This window comes from Drosophila bipectinata, chromosome 3R (assembly GCF_030179905.1).
Source record: "Drosophila bipectinata strain 14024-0381.07 chromosome 3R, DbipHiC1v2, whole genome shotgun sequence".
Classification (NCBI taxonomy): domain Eukaryota; kingdom Metazoa; phylum Arthropoda; class Insecta; order Diptera; family Drosophilidae; genus Drosophila; species Drosophila bipectinata.
In genome coordinates, this window is record NC_091739.1 from 3,564,751 (window position 1) to 3,581,642 (window position 16,892).

Below are 16,892 nucleotides of genomic sequence, written 5' to 3' on the forward strand. Positions count from 1 at the left end.
GCTAAAGCACATTCACATAATTCACCTTGATACTTCATTTGAAAGAAGGTCACTATAAAAAGATGTATTTATTTTCTAATATTTTTCATTTATTCAAAAATCCATAAGTTTCTGTGAAATATTTAAAAGATTTAATATTTTTAAAAGAATTCCCGGCAAAATACATATAAAGAATATTTTTCAATTTTTTTCTAAAAAAAAAGTGGTTGCCCAAATTTAAAGAATTAAAAAGGTTTATGTTTATCTCTTAAAAGTTTCGTTAATGTTGAAATTTATAGAAATTAAAACTAGTTCCAACCGAATAGATTCGTCATATCTAGTGTGATCTGGTGCGAGCTTTCAGTGTGGCAGCTTACGGAGCTTTTGGGAAAGGGCTCTAATTCAAATTTTGGCACTCAGTAAGACCGTACTGCTCACTTGTCAAAGTTGGGGTGGTTGGACCCGCGCAATCCACATTTATATCCACATTCACTCTTGTTCCTGGAAAAGTCGTATAACGTTAGCACCCGCGGACCGACTAAAAGTATTAAATAGTGTATAGTGTATCGCGACGAGAGTCTGAATAGCAATCAAGCAACACACGGAAAGCAATTCTAGGAAATAAAAATGTTCTCACGACCCAGGTGAGCGTAATTCGATTTGTTTTCCTCAGCGGGGCAAGGAGTCCGAAGGACGTTTGGGTGTGCTGTGGATTATGCAACATTGTGGCGGTGGCGGCGGAGGAGGAGCTGCCCCAGCTGGTAGCCCAGTGACCTAGTCAGACGCGTAGCCGCCAAGACTTCGTGTTACTGGCAGATGTGCCCTCCCCATTGCTATTTTCTGCAGCTTTCGGTTTCTATGAGAACAGCAACATAGGGATAGCGTTCGAGCGAGAGGGTTTCGCACATGGCCTGACATTGACCCTTATTCCGCCTCCCCTGCCCCTTCCTGTTGCGGCCAAACAGCTGGCGGCTAGATATTTTCACTTTTCATTAGCAATTGCATAAGTGCTTCTCTTTTTTTTTTTGAAATTTCCGTTTGTACCTTTCCGTGATGTTGCCAAAACAACAATCAGCTGAAAAAATCAATGCAACACCTTCAAAGTCCATGGACATGGACACGGGCACATATTCACAAATTGTCTGGCGAAATTCTAAATTTAGTGTGTATACCCAAAAAACAAATAAATGTGTGTTTCGCTTCTGTAAGCGTTTTTCGTTGCCAAGTTCACCGAAAAGTTTTCAGCTGGTCCGCTGGCTGGCTGTCTCTTTCCCACGCAAACCGTTAGCGGGCCTCATACCAAAAAACACAAATCCGACTGGCAAACCAGAGTTTGTTGAACTTTGCTAGCCTCCATGGCTTCTAGGGTACAATTCCTAGGGCCCGGACTTTAGGGCCCGAAATATGACAAACGCAGTACATTCAACAGCCCCCCAACAAAAAAATTTACGGCACGCTCTCATTCCGTGTAGATTCCGTAGATATGCGAAATTATTTAGCACTTGACAAGTGCTCATGTGAGTTCCGTACGAACAGCCACAAAAAAACTGAATTGACGAACGATAATGTTACCTAAACGATAATTATCAGTACGGGCCACTCGTAGAGGAAGGTATTCTCTGGACGCTTTCACGTCACTAACTGGTTACAACCCGTATCCGATCGGAATCGCTGGCGATATTCCATTCCATCATCAAAGAACCGCAAACATTAGTCACACGCCTCTGTTTCTGTGCTATGCCCCTAGCGTAATTAGCACCAGCTAATGGAATTGAACACTAGCGAAAAAAATATCATAACACAACTCCGGTCAATCAAATAGCACCCCATGACCAGTTCGAGTGGGCTTTCCCACTAATTACTAAAAATAATGTTGAAGTGTTTATTATTTTAATCAAGTGATTGTTCTGTAACCCACTTTAAATGTATTTTTCCTACTTGCTGATTAATCTAATCTTTTATTTTTAATTTTGAGAATTGCACTTCATGGAGTTCATGTATTAAATTAAAAAGTAGGGAAATCATGCGCTTGAGTTGTGTAACTTGAGAGCCCATGAGTGGCTGTGTTTAAAAATAGTTCCCTATTGTACTTCTTGTATAAATAGTAGCTCCACTTAAAATTGTTTTTTTTTTAATTTTTCATTGGTGTTTTAAAGAGTGTTCCTAACGTTATGACTTCATCTGTCTTGATTTTATCATCATGTTGTCGTCAAGCCATCCATCCCCCTTATCTGCAAAGTTTCTGGCCTGGGTGGGGGGACTGCTGTAAACAATGCGGCTTAGTTTCCTACTTCTACGTATATTTTATTTTGGCGTGCCCCACGCGGTGATAAACAAAAAGCAGCTGACGCCGACCTTGAGCAAAGCTTTTGCAGAGCGGTGGGGATGGTGGGTGGATGGGCAGGGGGCAGGGAAAGGCGGAAGAGCACTTGTGTTGCAATGTCAAGAATGTCAGCAGGGGTAGCCCATCCTCAGCCCCACTGAACAGTCGCACAGTCAAGGGTGTCAGGGGGGTCCTCCAATTGATAAAATGGCACACGTAATGGCACACACTCTTTGCAATTTTCAGCTTATGTGGAACTGTGGGCAAATTGTGCCGGTGCGGTACTTCAGCGACGGCAACTGCAGCCGGAGCGCCCTCGACAGCAGCAGCTACGGTGATACCTGCCACAGCGCCGGTCGTTCGTAGGTACCAGGAGGTGTCGGGCGACATCATAACCCCTGGCCAAGTGCGGGGTATCGATCACATTCGTGATCCGCGGCTCAACAAGGTGAGACAACTATATTTAACTATTTTAAATTTATTTTCAACTGACTTTATGTTCTTTTAGGGTTTGGCTTTCACCCTCGAAGAGCGTCAGACACTGGGCATCCACGGCCTGCAGCCGGCTCGGTTCAAGACCCAGGAAGAACAGCTGCAGCTGTGCAAAATCGCCGTAAATCGTTATACGGAGCCGCTAAACAAGTACCTGTACCTGAGCGATCTGTACGATCGTAACGAGCGTCTGTTCTTCCGCTTCCTGTCGGAGAACATCGAGGATCTGATGCCAATTGTATACACTCCCACCGTGGGATTGGCTTGCCAACGTTTCGGCCTCATCTACCGTCGTCCGCACGGTCTCTTCGTGACCTTCAACGATCGGGGCCATGTCTTCGATGTGATGAAGAACTGGCCGGAACCGGATGTGCGCGCCATTTGTGTGACGGACGGCGAACGTATCCTGGGACTGGGCGATCTGGGTGCCTGCGGCATGGGCATTCCAGTGGGCAAGCTGGCCTTGTACACGGCTCTGGCCGGCATCAAACCGCACCAGTGTCTGCCCATCGTGGTGGATGTGGGCACCAACAACATTGATCTGCTCGAGGATCCTCTGTACGTGGGACTGCGCCAGAAGCGAGTTGTTGGTCGGGAGTACGATGATTTTATTGACGAGTTCATGGAGGCGGTGGTGCGCCGTTATGGCCAGAACACACTCATCCAGTTCGAGGACTTTGGCAACCACAATGCATTTAGGTTCCTAGACAAGTACCGCAACACATACTGCACCTTCAACGACGATATCCAGGGCACCGCCGCCGTTGCTGTTGCTGGCTTGTACGCGTCCAAGCGCATCACGGGCAAATCCTTCAAGGATTACACTTTCCTCTTTGCTGGCGCGGGAGAGGCGGCCATTGGAATTGCTGACCTGACTGTTAAGGCGATGGTTTCGGAGGGCGTGCCCATCGAGGAGGCCTACAACAAAATCTACATGGTGGACATTGACGGCTTGTTGACCACGACCCGCAAGGTGGGCAGCCTGGAAGGTCACAAAGTCAACTACGCCAAAAACATTGAGCCAATGACAGATCTCAGCGAGATCGTCTCCACCATCAAGCCAAGCGTAAGATACTAACTTTGAGTTGTTGCTTTTAGCTTCTAACTTGTTTAAATGTTTAAATTTAGGTGCTCATTGGTGCATCGGCTGCTGCTGGCATTTTCACTCCACAAATCCTGCGCACCATGGCCGACAACAACGAAAGACCCGTGGTCTTCGCTCTATCCAATCCCACTAGCAAGGCCGAGTGCACGGCTGAGGATGCTTACCAAAATACGGATGTGAGTTTACTTTTTTTTACTAAAATATTTATAAACAATAATAAGTATAATATTCTTACCGTTTAGGCTCGTGTTATCTTCTCGTCGGGCTCTCCATTCCCACCTGTTAAAATGGGCGACAAGACCTACTACCCCGGCCAGGGAAACAATGCTTACATCTTCCCTGGAGTGGGACTGGGCGTTATCTGCACTGGAACTCACCATATTCCCGATGAGATGTTCCTGATTGCCGCCCAGGAATTGGCCAACTTTGTTGAGCCCGCCGATATCGAGCGTGGATCTCTGTATCCCCCGCTGTCCAGCATCCGAGACGTGTCAATGAACATTGCTATTGGTGTGACCAAGTGCGCCTATGACAAGGGTAATACAAGTTGCAATATCCAAAATATAAAAACATAATTGAAATAAAATTGTTTTAGGCTTGGCATCTACGTACCCGGAGCCACAGGACAAGCGCAAGTGGCTGGAGAACCAGCTGTACAACTTCAACTACGAGAGCTCGATGCCGGTGACCTGGGCCTGGCCCCGAATGCCCTACATTAAGACTCGTGAATTAGTCCCCACCAAACTCTATGGAAAACAAAGTGATAATTTAATTTTTTCTCTATTCTCTTCTAGGCGAAGAAAGCCCGCTCATTGCCGCCATCAAATAAAAAGCATAAAAGCGTTCAATTTCGGTTGACTGATTGATGGCACCACTCTGTTTTGCATCCTAACCCACTCTACTACTTCCAAGCGTTCACCATGAGCACCAAGCAACCAACCAACCAAAAATCGACTACTAACCAAGCCTACTCTAGACTAGAAACTCTAAATGAGCTCACTTTGTTTAAATGTTTGTTGAGGAATCAGTGGACTCCGTTTGTCAAGCTTGAAGGACTATTAGTTGGTACCAACTATTGCTTAATTTTTAATCATTTTACTAATCCGATCTCCCATTTAAGGGAGAGTTCAATGCCTCAAGATAGGCGACGGAGTCAACTGATTTTTGCCTAAGTGTATTTTCAAAATTGTTCATAGTATTATATATGTATGCCAGTTTTGATATTTGTATAAATTATCATGTTTATTAATTTGTGATACCAAACGACGATGCTGACGCTGACGATGACTGTGACGATGTGACTAGCGTCTGAAAAAGCAATTACGCAGTATTCTACCGTTCCCCATACTACCTACTATCCTATCTAAATTTCTTTGTGCTTTGTTTTTGGTTTGCTGTATGTAACCACCTTATTGGCTTTGCATTTCTCGCGTCTTGCCATAACCTCTAGCATTCTGTGCATCCTAGCTTTTGATCTGATCTGCTAATGTCTACTACTTACTAACTATGACGGCGGCATCAAGCGAGCTACAAATCTATAAAGAACATAGATGAAATTCACTGCTTAATTTCACCCACTCCCGAAATTCGACAATTGATTGATTTATCTATTGCTATGTTTCCCTTTCGTTGCCATACAGAAAAAGAAGAAATTATGTAAATTAGCCAACCCCCGAACCAACCAACCGACCGCCTAGAAAAATTGGCTAGACAGCAGAGCTATTAACTGGTGAGAACAACCCAACCAACCAACCAACCATGAAAACCAACCGATTCCACATGTAAAACAACTAAATTTGCTGCCGTTAACCACCAACTATCTAAATTTTGTACAATGACGTTTTTTTTATCGCTTAGTTCCCTTAAATCCATAGATATAAATGAGTCACGATTTTATTTGTTGTTGAGCCATGTCTGATATTTATTAACGCAATTACGCAGCTTTTGCTATAATTTATTGTTACAAAGGTCAACTTAGTTGTATCAATAATTAGAAATCCCTACCCCAAAACGATCGATCGGACCGATTAAGCCATTGTACCACTGACTAGATCTTGATGTGCGATAAACAATAAAAATGAAACACAAGTTAAACACTCGCGTCTCTACTTTATGGGATCCTTTGTGCCGAGTGTTTGTGAATAAGCTCCAGACCTCTTGATGTTGTGACGCGGCTTTGTTTGTTTGCAAATCTCTGAACGGTTTGAGAAATACGAGTTTTCTTGCCAAGAGAACCGAGAGGTCGAGCATGAGAGATTCTAGTTTTTTAGATCTTATTGGGGTTTGATTATTCCATTTGTTGTTACCTGCCTGGGAGGAGATGTGAGCGAAAAGATGCATTAAAATATTTGGATATTCCCAGATAGTGTTTCATAGATTTGAATTTTTTAATGGAGCGGCATCGAAAATTGTGGCAAATTAAAAACCTGAGTGAGAGTTGAGCTGGTATTTTAATTGAATCTCTTGCGCTCGCCCGAGGAGTGGAGCAAAATAAAAGTCGACTTCTCAGCTCTCCGTTTCCCAGTCGAGCTTGGAGCGTCTAGAATTCCACACATCGTTGTACGATCAGTTCAGATCCGATCAGCAATCAGCAAGCAAGTGAGATGATAACCGGCAGCCTCGTAGTCGTTGCCCTCGTGTCGCTGGGAGTGCAATCCGCTCGAGCAGGTTAGAGGAATTCTCGCGAATCCGCGATCCGACTTTGTGCAATGCTAATATTGGTGTACAATTACATGGGCAGCCTATGGCGATGACTGCAGCACTCCCGATGGCGAGTCTGGACTGTGTCTGCCCTTCTCGTCCTGTCGGAACATCGAACAGCGACTCACGGAAAGCCAGAAGACCGGCCAGAGTGTGGCCCCCGAGTTCGCAGCTTATTTGAAGAAGTCCTCATGCGGGGAGTTCAATGGAGTGGTAAGCTAATGCTCTGTATAGTGTGCATACTCTGGAAATCTTTAAGGGGAACCCCACCAGGTCTAACAGGTGTTTACTTTCAAAGTTTGCATTGTAAATAAGACTCAAGAAAGTATTCTAATTAACAAGACTTGTTTACATGGGGAATAGCTTTAAAAACCAATTAAGCTTTATGAATTAATTATTGATAGTCTTTCTAGGAAACGAAATACATGTAAGATGTACAATGTAACATCATAACTTTAATAAAATACCTTTTAAATTTTTCATTTTTACGGTTTCAGCGCCACTTTTGCTGTGCATCGAATCAAATCCAGCACAATTCCAAGACAATGGCCTTGCTGAAAGACGAAAAGTTTGACTGTGGCAACTTCCTCAACCAAAGAGTGGCCAATGGGTACGAGGTAAAGCTCTCCTCCAGGCCCTGGATGGCCCTGCTCCGATACCTACAGTTTGGAGAATCCCGATTCCTCTGCGGGGGCGCCCTCATCTCAGATCGTAGGTTTATGTTTGTGGAAAGATTAATTAAAACTTACGTATTTTATTTTGTTTTCTGAAGGCTATATCCTCACTGCTGCCCACTGCGTACACGATCATGAGTCTGAGCTGTAAGAAACCGAAATATTAATCAATAGAATGTTTTTATGCACCTTTTATGTTACCTTTAGTTACGAAATTCGACTGGGTGAGCATCGCATATCAACGTTGGAGGACTGCAGGCAGCAGGGACGTAAGAAGAAGTGTGCTCCACCAGTGTTGGATGTGGGAATCGAGAAGTACTTGATCCATGAGAAGTACGACTCCCGGCATATTATGAACGACATAGCACTGCTGCGTCTTAACACCACAGTGTCTTTCCAAAGTGAGTCTTTGATTTATTCGAAACTTTTGAGTTTAAAGATGCATATTATTTTTAGAGCACATCAAACCCATTTGCCTGCCCATCACCGATGAGCTGAAGCAACAGGCGGAGCAGATCAACACTTACTTTGTGACTGGCTGGGGCACCACTGAAAACGGGTCCTCTTCGGATGTTCTGCTCCAGGCCAATGTGCCGCTCCAGCCTCGCTCCGCCTGCTCTCAGGCCTACCGCCGGGCAGTGCCACTCACCCAACTGTGTGTGGGTGGTGGCGATCTGCAGGACTCGTGTAAGGGCGATTCCGGAGGTCCTCTTCAAGCGCCAGCTCGTTACTTGGGGGAGTTTGCTCAGCGCATGGTGGAATTCGGAATCGTGAGCCAGGGCGTAGTTTCTTGTGGCCAAATAAGTCTTCCGGGCTTATACACCAATGTAGCGGAGTACGTCCAGTGGATTACGGACACCATGGCCATAAATGGACTATAAAAGAAGTCGTAGTATCGTATTCATTAAGTAACTTGTAAAGTCTCAAATATATAGATATGATATGCATATTTGTAAAATTAATAATAGTTTGTGGTTTTATTGGGAATACGGTGATTGTACAAAAAGAATATTATTTTATGAAATGAATTAATGAGTCATATTCATGGCGAAAAATATATTTCCCTTAAAATCCATTTCTGAGTAACAGTTTTTAATGTTTGAATTATCCCCAAATTGTAGATCGGTTCCACCACTACTTCCCAGTTTCTTTCCAATTTTAAATACCTTGTTTCAGTAGAATGAGTCATTATTCGAAATATTTAAATGGGGACTGATTACACCCTAATACATAAATTATTGATATGTATATTTATGATAAATATGTTTTGAAGCTGTTGTGTTCAGTAATCCAATGTTTTAATGTGAATCATATACACATACTATACCTACAGCTCTATTCAAAGGCTTTTTATTTAACAATTAACTAATCTGAGCACAATCCAGCACGATACCTTTTCATTATTTATGAATATTTAACATCAGATTGTGCAATCGAGGTATGAGTAATGTTGCTTGAACCTCTTGAGTTAAGTTGCTCAGGGGGTAAAAGACCTCTGGAGCAAGTGTGCTATTACTAAGTTGTTAATCAAATTGAGATAATAAACCTAATATACAAGCTCTACTGAATGTTGGGTTCAGATAAGGGTCGCAAATTAGATTATAAGTTAATCAGAATTATGGTTTCATTAAGTACTTGTTGCTTCCGACCTATCCTAAGGGAAGTCAGTGTTGTTCTATACGTAGTATAATTCATCTTTTGATTTATAAACCGCATGATTTTGGGGGATTTTTTTGTGTAGCACGCATCGCGTATTTAAAGATCTTGGCAATAATGCTGGGAATTTCTGTTCTGGAAATTCCATGTTACACATATCCAAAAGAACGGGTTTCGAAGCCCGGGCGACCTGTCCCATGGGCGTAGCCGGGTGAATGGGGAACTTGAGATTGAAATGAGAAAAAATATTAATTGAGAAAAAAGTACCGCTTATAATGGGTGTTAGCCCACCTGTTGGACGCGGGCTTAAAGCGTGCCAGTCCCCGAGGCACAAGTATCCGGCAGCTCCAACTGAGATATTTATGAGATGGTGAGATTAATGCTGAGACAAAATAGAGAGAATGCGAGAGCGATCAATTTCTACTGGGGTTTCCTGGAATTTAATCACTTTTCCCGTGCTCCCACCCAATCGTCTCTAATGGCTAAATATCATATCAGCAACTAAAATAGTTCTAATTATTTAAAAAAAATATGTATATAAATATAAAAATATTATCTTTAAAAATATGACTGATGTCCTATAAAAAGTATATCGCATGCATTGTATCACCTACATACACCTATTGTATGTATTTAGTTAAACAATAGGTGTAATTTCCCACCAATGTATTTGACGCCATCTCAATATGGTAGCCAATACATGACACGGTCTCTGACTTGGCGCCAAAACCTGGTCAGAACCTGTTCCCCGACTGAGAAATCCGCTGGCTGATCTGGGATTGCGCTCGTGAACTTGGTCAGTACCGGGCATCTCGTTCGAGCACGCGATTCGCATCTACAAAAGGCCCGGCACACGACAGCTTCAGATTCATTCTAAGTTCATCGGTTGAGCGCGCGCGTTGCAAGTCCAATATCGTTATCTCATCTTCCGCACTAAACAGCAACGGCTTCGGCATCCGTACTTGGGACAGGTTTACAATTTGTGATAAACGAGGCAGTCGGAACCCCCACCAAGTCGATTAGTGAATATCACAGTAATTAGATAGGATGGGTTTATTAATTGCTAGTGTGGGCCTTTGTCTAATCTTTATTGGAATGCCACAGCTGGTTCTGAGCCGTAAGTCAGGATTTCTCAGGATTAGCCAAAAGACGTATTATTTTAAAGGAATTATCATTTCGGATTACAGAGAGTGGATGCTTGACTCAATCCGGGATTGCGGGCCAGTGTGTTCGCGCCCAGGAGTGTCCTTTTGTAACACAGCTCCTCAATGTCTATGGTGGTAACATACCAGACTATTTTCGTAATCAGTTGCGACAAATGAGGTGCAACGGCGGAAGAGCTGTAAGTCCATGGAATGAAATCTTAAGGTTGTTTATTAACAAGTTAATGTTTCCCAGGGTGCATATGTGTGTTGTCATATCAACACGTTAACTCAGCAAGTGCAAACAAAAAAAGGTGGAGGCCAATCCACTGATATAAATAGAATCGATCAGGATGGCCTTAGATTGCTACACTCAATTCAGGACTGTGGTAATAAAGGAAATCCCAAAGTCGCAGGCGGTAGGCCAGCCACACAAGGCATGTTCCCTTGGATGGCACTGCTCAAGTACGACATCGATGACCCGCGTCCATTCCTTTGCTCCGGAAGTCTTATAACCGAGAGTCACATCCTTACCGCTGCCCATTGCATTGTCGAGCGCCCAGATGTGTAAGTATTATTTAATAATAAAATAACACTATGTCAGTAATTAGGCTTACCCTTTTGCAAGCATGGCTAATTTTATTTGTTTTGTCATTTGATGAATAAGCCTTGAATTTATTGTTTTAGCATTGCTGTACGTATGGGTGAACATGATTTGGACACAGAGAGGGACTGTGCTGTTTTGGGTGGCACCAAAACTGTCTGCCAGGAGTACGAGGACTATGAGGTCGAAGATGTTCGAGTTCACCCCAAATATGTTCACGGAAAGATTCATTACGACATCGCCATTATTAAGGTAAAAGGCGTTATAAAGGCCAAATCGCACATCAAGCCCATTTGCCTGCCCATTGAGGAAAAGTCCCAGGCATTGAGCTACAACCAGGACTTTTACATCGCCGGATGGGGTCGGACTGACAAGACGGACACCCCCTCGGTACTCCAAAAGGCTATTGTGCAGCGTAAGAGTCTGGACGTGTGCCGCCAGTTCTACGGTGATGATGAAGTGAGCGACAACCACATCTGCGCCGCGGGCACCGAACTGAAGCACACCTGCCAGGGAGATTCCGGCGGCCCGGTCTTCATTAAGCATCGCTTCAAGGGCACCTTCCGATTTGTCCAGTATGGAATCGTGTCGTTCGGAGAGAGACGGTGTGGTCATAACGAAAATCAACCAGGTCTGTTCTCCAACGTACTGGACATGTTACCCTGGATCACCCAAAACCTACAGTAGATCGTCGATCAACCCGAGATGCCTGGCTTTGTCACAACTATTTATAATTACATATGTATTTATTTTTTCTAAAAACCGTAGTCTAAAAAGCTCTTGCCATAGATACTCTAGAGGATTCATAAGTTTTTTGACATTATTTAATATATTGTTTAAGCAGCATTAATCGTTTTGGAGTTTTTTTAATTTGTTTGGGAAATCGTTCAAACCTAATGAAAGTCTTAGTCAGAGCTATGATCGTTCTTTGAATAAAAAACTGATAGTTCTTTCAATAAAACCCTGTATTTGGTTTTTAGGAGCTGGTTGGAAATAGAAACAGAAGAATATTAAAGTGTATAAATAGACAATGCCAAATACAAAAGTTTGGATCTTTCGGAAATGTTTATGCCTCTATAATTAAAACAGAAATATTAAGTTCGATTCTAAATCGAAAATTCGTGGATATGGATGCTGAAAATTCCAAGACCGAAACTGAACAGCAGTTCATCACTATTGCAAACATGATGAGTCATCATTGGAACTACGCAATACATATGCACTATTCATCTATACTTCTTTTCTCGATACATCATGCAGTGTAATCGTGATTTCTTAGTATCTACGTTATTTACAAGAATCTCAGCTGGTTTTAATAAATCTGTTCCCAATATTGTTGTTGAATCTTGTGATCGAAATTCTATAGCAGTGACTCATTGTAAGAGATCAAAGGTAATACCTTTGGTATGCCATAATTTGCGGTTAGTAAAGCTGCATTTTCATTGTCCAGATATGGGACCTAATACAATCTACTTAGGACCCGGCACTGGAAGTGACATCAAGATTAATTTCGATCTGGAGTGTAATCGCTGCTACACTGATCAACTTAGTTGTCTTATAGTTGTGGGTTTTCCCATTGTGTTTTTTTTTCATTTAATAAATCGCCGCAATGACCTATGACCTTGATAAGCCCATAAATTTGATTTATTAATGCTTAGGATGGCAATTTATAAGCTCATCAGGCATGTCTGCTCCATGTGAACCTTAGCATTGAAATAAATGTGTAAGAATATAAGCTATGTTTATATTTTAATGTGTGCCATGCGACACAACAATTGGTAGATACAAATCTGATGGATACACGAAAACTTCTTTTGTTACAGAACGTCAAAAGCCGAAAGGATACGAAATCAAAGCTTAGGTGGTCAGTTCGAATTTTTCCATCGGATGGTTCACAATGAACTTTACCCGCGTCTTGTGGTTGGTATTAAAAGGGTAAGTTTTCCGCATGAATATTAACTATATTTTAATACTTTATTTTCGTTTCCTTAACAAAGGGTTCTCTATCTGGTAACATTTTATCACTCGTTGCCTTTCGTTGGAAGTGTCACCCTGTCTATGTTGAACAGCTATGTGTCCTCATCGGTCTCCTTCAATTTGGATACAATTTAGTAAGTCAGAATGTGTGACCTAAATACTATACATGTCGAATATTATAATTTTATTATTCCAGTCTCAACTGGAATTCTACCTTTCCGGCCATTACGGTGTGCGAGATATACAACGCCGAACGAATTTGGGATCTGAGTGACTCACATTTTGGCCCGGAACATGATATGCACGTGGATGATTTTATAAGTGAAATTGCCTTCTACCGGGGGGTATGCAGTAGCTGTGAAGATTGTGCCAAGCTTCGGTGTCCAGCCAACTTTACTTTTCTAGTTGAAATGGTGAGTTGGCTACAATTATTATAATATAGAATCGTTTTCTGTGTTTTAAAAAAAAACGTATTATTTTTTTGTAGTTTCGAACCAAGTGCCCGCAGTTGCTGGTCAACTGCAGTTACCTTAACGAGCTTTTTGACTGCTGTGACCAGTTCCTTCCCGTACCCACCGAATACGGATTATGTTACTCCTTTAACTCCCACCAGGCTCGCAAAGTGTCACATGTTCAGTACACAAATAATCGGATAACCGGCCCGGGTCATCTCAATTTTCATGCCGCTGCGGACATCCAGTTGTACGTTCACGCTCCCATCGATGTGCCATACCAGCTGTCCGAAGGTATGATCCGTGAAACAGTCCTTCTGGGCCATGACAAGGAGCTAATTCTGAACGTCATCGAAGTGCATAACGACGAGAGTGTCCAGGATCTGAGCATGGAACAGCGGCGCTGCAGATTTGCTCATGAACACGTTCCCGAAAGACAGGGCATATACGAGTTTTACAGCTACTCCAGTTGTGTTGTGGAGTGCACTGTGCTCCTCCAGATTGCGAATTGCAACTGCACTAGCCACTTCATGACAGTTCCAGGCCGGAATTCACTACCCGTCTGCGACTACCGAGGTCTCATCTGCTTAACCAGAATCCGGGACAAGATCATGACAGAGCGCAAGTCCTGTGAGTGCATGAGCTCCTGCGAGGAGCCGGAGTACAACATTATTTATAACTCTGCCGATGAGTAAGTTTTGAACGAGCAAACCTCCTATATGAGGCCTAAAAGCCGACAAAAGGAGGACCTTGAGTTTGGAATACTACAATTTTTTAAAAATAATTCCTTTTAACATATTTCTAGAGACGACGAGGCGTCAAACGACCTGTCAAAGATCCGAGTGTCTCTGGTGGAGCTACCCACCCAGCGTTATGTTCGTCGAGTGACTAAAACTATTTTGGACTTTCTAAGTAAGCTCGGTAGCCCAAAAAACGACATGTTCCTAATGCTCCTTTCTAATCCCTTTCGGCAGTTTCCCTTGGTGGCCTCGTGGGTCTCTTTTTCAACACATCCGCCCTGCGAATTGTGGAGGCCGTGGTATTGACCATTAGATACAGGAAAACTATAGTTAATGGGGTTAAACGGTTTTTGCTTGGCACGATTAAATATATACAGATTTTGGACCAGTCAAAGTAAATCACAATAAAATCAAAATTGTCTTTCAAATGGGGAGAATGGGAAGGGAATGCAGCTTAGCTTCTAGCCATTTTTTGTGCCACATAAGCCACATTTTCTCCAGGATTAAGCCAAGCTGGAGGCGTCACAAACTGCATAAGGTTTTGAAGGTAGTTCGGCAGATAAACACAACTGGAGAAGATTACCAGAGTCATCATAATGAGGAAGAATCCATCTAGAAAAACCAAATTCTGCATTTGTCATACTGTAATATGTTTTGTGCCAATACTCACTGATTAACTTCCTTTCCCAGGGCTCCAGCATGTTGATGCAAGTAACCAGTTCGTACTGGCGGTAGGCGTGAGATGCCAATTCTTTAAAATTAAACATTATGTGTAGGATTAAAGTCCAACGCCGTGACAAAGAGTTAAATCCAGTTGTAAACAAAACAGCAGAGTCAAAAACAGCTGATTAAACATATGGCTTTTAAAAGGAGATAGCGTTCTCCAGCACTGGTTCGATTTTTCGATTTCGCGGCCTCTAGGTTTGAAAATATTATTTTTACCTCCTATGTCTCCACTTAGTGCCTTACATAGTTATTTTACCTAGGTTATTTAGTCCAAGAATTAATCAAAGATTTATTTTCTTTTAAAAAAATTGTTCTTAATGCCTTATTGGGTCTTTGGGATCTACAAATTTTTAAATGTTTACGAAAAAAAATAATAATTTTTTCAAAAACATCTCTATCTCCATAGATGATAAAATAACTAAGTTGCCAGCCTGATTATTGGATCGCTATGGTGTAAATTTTCTTGATCTTCATAGGATTGGGGTATTGGGTCACATTAACACTTCGGCTCTTAGGCATAGGCGGAGGTCCTTGAAATTAAAGCCATCTGAAGATGCTATTTTGATTTGTCTTTTGACATAGTCCGCAAACTTTTTGAACACATGGAATAGACTTCTTTAACCTTTATAATAAAAAAGTAAAAGGAATAAAAATTAAATACGAGGATTATCTGCCGTAAATTATAATTCCGGAAAAGATTTGGTAAAAAAAAAAAACTTTAAAAGGCTATTATTAAAGACACACAATATACTATGCTAGTGCTTATGTAGTAGACCGTGCTGCCCTTCGATTTCGATGGCCCTTGTCAATGTAAAGAAAGCTCTTGAAAGCAATTCCAATCTATTCCATTTGGATTTTATTTCCTTCGAACAGATTTCTACAGGCTCATGGCCTTAATATAATCTATATCATGAAAATGTTTAAATAATTTATTTTTTTTTTATTAAAATGCAGGTTTTAAACTCTTGTTAGGTCTTAAGCTAGCGTCTAAAAAACCTACTAGGGGCTATACAAAACGGCGTAGAAGTATTATTAGAAGCACTGACAAGATTAAAAGCCAAAGATTGAAGTGAATCTCGGCGACCCCATTCACAGAGTCAGTACTATTATAACGTCTTAAACGTTTCTGGCCAAAGTTATGAAAAAGAACTGTTCCATGTCGTTTTGATTCCTCTTTAATTGTGAGGTTGAATGAATTTTGAGGTGTATCCTTCCAGCAAACGAAGTTCAAGTCATCCACCAAACCTAAGGGGTATGGTAGGCAAGCGATTGCGCTGGCATACGCTGCAATTGGGTCCGGAAGAAATCCGTTTCTGGTTCCGCACATAATTCGATTCATACTTTGAAAGTACACATGTGTGCATTTTTCAAGGCCCTTGACGTTAAACACTGCCATCAAATCTTTAGCGTCGTTCCGCCTGAACACCGAAAATGGTTCCAAAAGTTTCACAAGTCTTCTATCATAGCGCGAAAGTAACTTTCTTGGGTAAAGACCGGAGCACAACCTATTCCAGTGGTCGGCTCTAAACATATGACAGCTTTGTATGTCTTTGTAAGAGTGGGAGTAGACTATTTTTTTATCCCCCATGGTTGAAGAATACACTATGTACTCTTCCTACGGAAGTATAAAAATAAAATGCAAATTTTGTTGTATTGATAACTCAAAATTTTGAATCTGAATAAAAACTCAGAGCTTAAACTTCATAAAAAGAAGAAACAAGAGAAGTGATTCTCTATTTCTTCCAAAACCTACAAATTTATGAACAATTCCTTTTTATAATTTTTATTTTTAAAGGTTTGTTAAGTATAGTCGCTCCATAGCCGTCGTTTCTTGTTTTTTTACAATATTCTTTGGAAAATAAAAAAGTCTAAAAATCTCACCGGGGCTAAGTTAAACGGCTTAAAAGTATTATAAGAACCACTGACAAGATTAAAAGCCAAACATTTAAGTGAAACTCGGCGCCTTCATCCACATTGAAAGTAATATTTTGACTTTTATAGTGTAAGTGCTTTTTAAGGCGTTTTTGACCAAAGTTATAGAAAAAAATTGTCCTATGACCTGTTTTTTCGTGACTTTCAATGGATTTTAAGGTGTATCCTTCCAGCAAACAGAGTTTAGCTCATCCACCAAATCTAGAGGGTATGATAGGCAAGCGAACACGTTGGAATATGCTTCAACTGGGTCAGGAAGAAATTCGTTTTGGATTCCTCATATAATTTGGTCCACATTTAGGAAGTATAAATGTGTGCATTTTTCAAGGCCCTTGACGTTAAACACAGCCATCATATCTTTAGTGTCTTTCCGCCTGAACAACGAAAATG

General features: G+C 41.7%; 5 protein-coding genes across 6 annotated transcripts; 4 read left to right on the forward strand and 1 right to left on the reverse strand.

The window, feature by feature from the left end:
* The first annotated feature begins 400 nt into the window (after nt 1-400).
* Nucleotides 401-5,993, forward strand: Men-b (Malic enzyme b). 2 transcript variants are annotated; one of them, XM_017245677.3, is made up of 7 exons: nt 401-623; nt 2,549-2,750; nt 2,811-3,860; nt 3,923-4,075; nt 4,142-4,436; nt 4,495-4,659; nt 5,540-5,993. In XM_017245677.3, exons 1-7 carry the CDS (start codon nt 607-609, stop codon nt 5,557-5,559), a joined length of 1,902 nt encoding a protein of 633 aa, XP_017101166.1. In that variant the 5' UTR covers nt 401-606; the 3' UTR covers nt 5,560-5,993. The 2 variants fall into 2 exon arrangements, with proteins under 2 accessions (XP_017101166.1, XP_017101167.1); XM_017245678.3 differs by having other exon boundaries at nt 4,495-4,623; nt 4,694-5,993.
* Nucleotides 5,994-6,407: 414 nt separating this feature from the next.
* Nucleotides 6,408-8,240, forward strand: grass (Gram-positive Specific Serine protease). Its single transcript, XM_017245720.3, has 6 exons — nt 6,408-6,566; nt 6,640-6,812; nt 7,097-7,310; nt 7,372-7,420; nt 7,481-7,674; nt 7,730-8,240. Exons 1-6 carry the CDS (start codon nt 6,503-6,505, stop codon nt 8,152-8,154), a joined length of 1,119 nt encoding a protein of 372 aa, XP_017101209.2. The 5' UTR covers nt 6,408-6,502; the 3' UTR covers nt 8,155-8,240.
* A 1,564-nt stretch (nt 8,241-9,804) lies between these two features.
* LOC108128231 (venom protease) lies at nt 9,805-11,525 on the forward strand. Its single transcript, XM_017245719.3, has 4 exons — nt 9,805-10,046; nt 10,117-10,271; nt 10,328-10,638; nt 10,759-11,525. The coding sequence occupies exons 1-4, from the start codon at nt 9,977-9,979 to the stop codon at nt 11,360-11,362; spliced, it is 1,140 nt and encodes a 379-aa protein (XP_017101208.2). The 5' UTR covers nt 9,805-9,976; the 3' UTR covers nt 11,363-11,525.
* Nucleotides 11,526-12,417: 892 nt separating this feature from the next.
* On the forward strand, nt 12,418-14,242 carry ppk31 (pickpocket 31). Its single transcript, XM_017245389.3, has 6 exons — nt 12,418-12,610; nt 12,673-12,786; nt 12,849-13,065; nt 13,140-13,795; nt 13,910-14,016; nt 14,079-14,242. Exons 1-6 carry the CDS (start codon nt 12,573-12,575, stop codon nt 14,240-14,242), a joined length of 1,296 nt encoding a protein of 431 aa, XP_017100878.2. The 5' UTR covers nt 12,418-12,572.
* On the reverse strand, nt 14,179-14,688 carry LOC108128027 (serine palmitoyltransferase small subunit A). Its single transcript, XM_017245388.3, has 2 exons — nt 14,515-14,688; nt 14,179-14,456 (listed from the first exon to the last, which is right to left on the reverse strand). The coding sequence occupies exons 1-2, from the start codon at nt 14,609-14,611 to the stop codon at nt 14,299-14,301; spliced, it is 255 nt and encodes an 84-aa protein (XP_017100877.2). The 5' UTR covers nt 14,612-14,688; the 3' UTR covers nt 14,179-14,298.
* Nucleotides 14,689-16,892: the final 2,204 nt, after the last annotated feature.

Excerpts from the sequence above, each read along its gene's own strand:
- Men-b (XM_017245677.3), top strand. Across the intron at positions 3,861-3,922 it reads TCTCCACCATCAAGCCAAGC|GTGCTCATTGGTGCATCGGC; the intron begins GTAAGATACTAA and ends GTTTAAATTTAG. Across the intron at positions 4,437-4,494 it reads CAAGTGCGCCTATGACAAGG|GCTTGGCATCTACGTACCCG; the intron begins GTAATACAAGTT and ends AAATTGTTTTAG.
- grass (XM_017245720.3), top strand. The coding sequence starts at position 6,503 with ATGATAACCGGCAGCCTCGTAGTCGTTGCCCTCGTGTCGCTGGGAGTG. Across the intron at positions 7,311-7,371 it reads GGGCGCCCTCATCTCAGATC|GCTATATCCTCACTGCTGCC; the intron begins GTAGGTTTATGT and ends TGTTTTCTGAAG. Across the intron at positions 7,421-7,480 it reads CACGATCATGAGTCTGAGCT|TTACGAAATTCGACTGGGTG; the intron begins GTAAGAAACCGA and ends TGTTACCTTTAG.
- LOC108128231 (XM_017245719.3), top strand. The coding sequence starts at position 9,977 with ATGGGTTTATTAATTGCTAGTGTGGGCCTTTGTCTAATCTTTATTGGA. Across the intron at positions 10,272-10,327 it reads GGTGCAACGGCGGAAGAGCT|GGTGCATATGTGTGTTGTCA; the intron begins GTAAGTCCATGG and ends AATGTTTCCCAG. Across the intron at positions 10,639-10,758 it reads ATTGTCGAGCGCCCAGATGT|CATTGCTGTACGTATGGGTG; the intron begins GTAAGTATTATT and ends TTATTGTTTTAG.
- ppk31 (XM_017245389.3), top strand. The coding sequence starts at position 12,573 with ATGAACTTTACCCGCGTCTTGTGGTTGGTATTAAAAGG. Across the intron at positions 12,787-12,848 it reads TTCAATTTGGATACAATTTA|TCTCAACTGGAATTCTACCT; the intron begins GTAAGTCAGAAT and ends TTATTATTCCAG. Across the intron at positions 14,017-14,078 it reads AACTATTTTGGACTTTCTAA|TTTCCCTTGGTGGCCTCGTG; the intron begins GTAAGCTCGGTA and ends CCCTTTCGGCAG.
- LOC108128027 (XM_017245388.3), bottom strand. The coding sequence starts at position 14,611 with ATGTTTAATTTTAAAGAATTGGCATCTCACGCCTACCGCCAGTACGAA. Across the intron at positions 14,457-14,514 it reads CTGGGAAAGGAAGTTAATCA|ATGGATTCTTCCTCATTATG; the intron begins GTGAGTATTGGC and ends TGGTTTTTCTAG.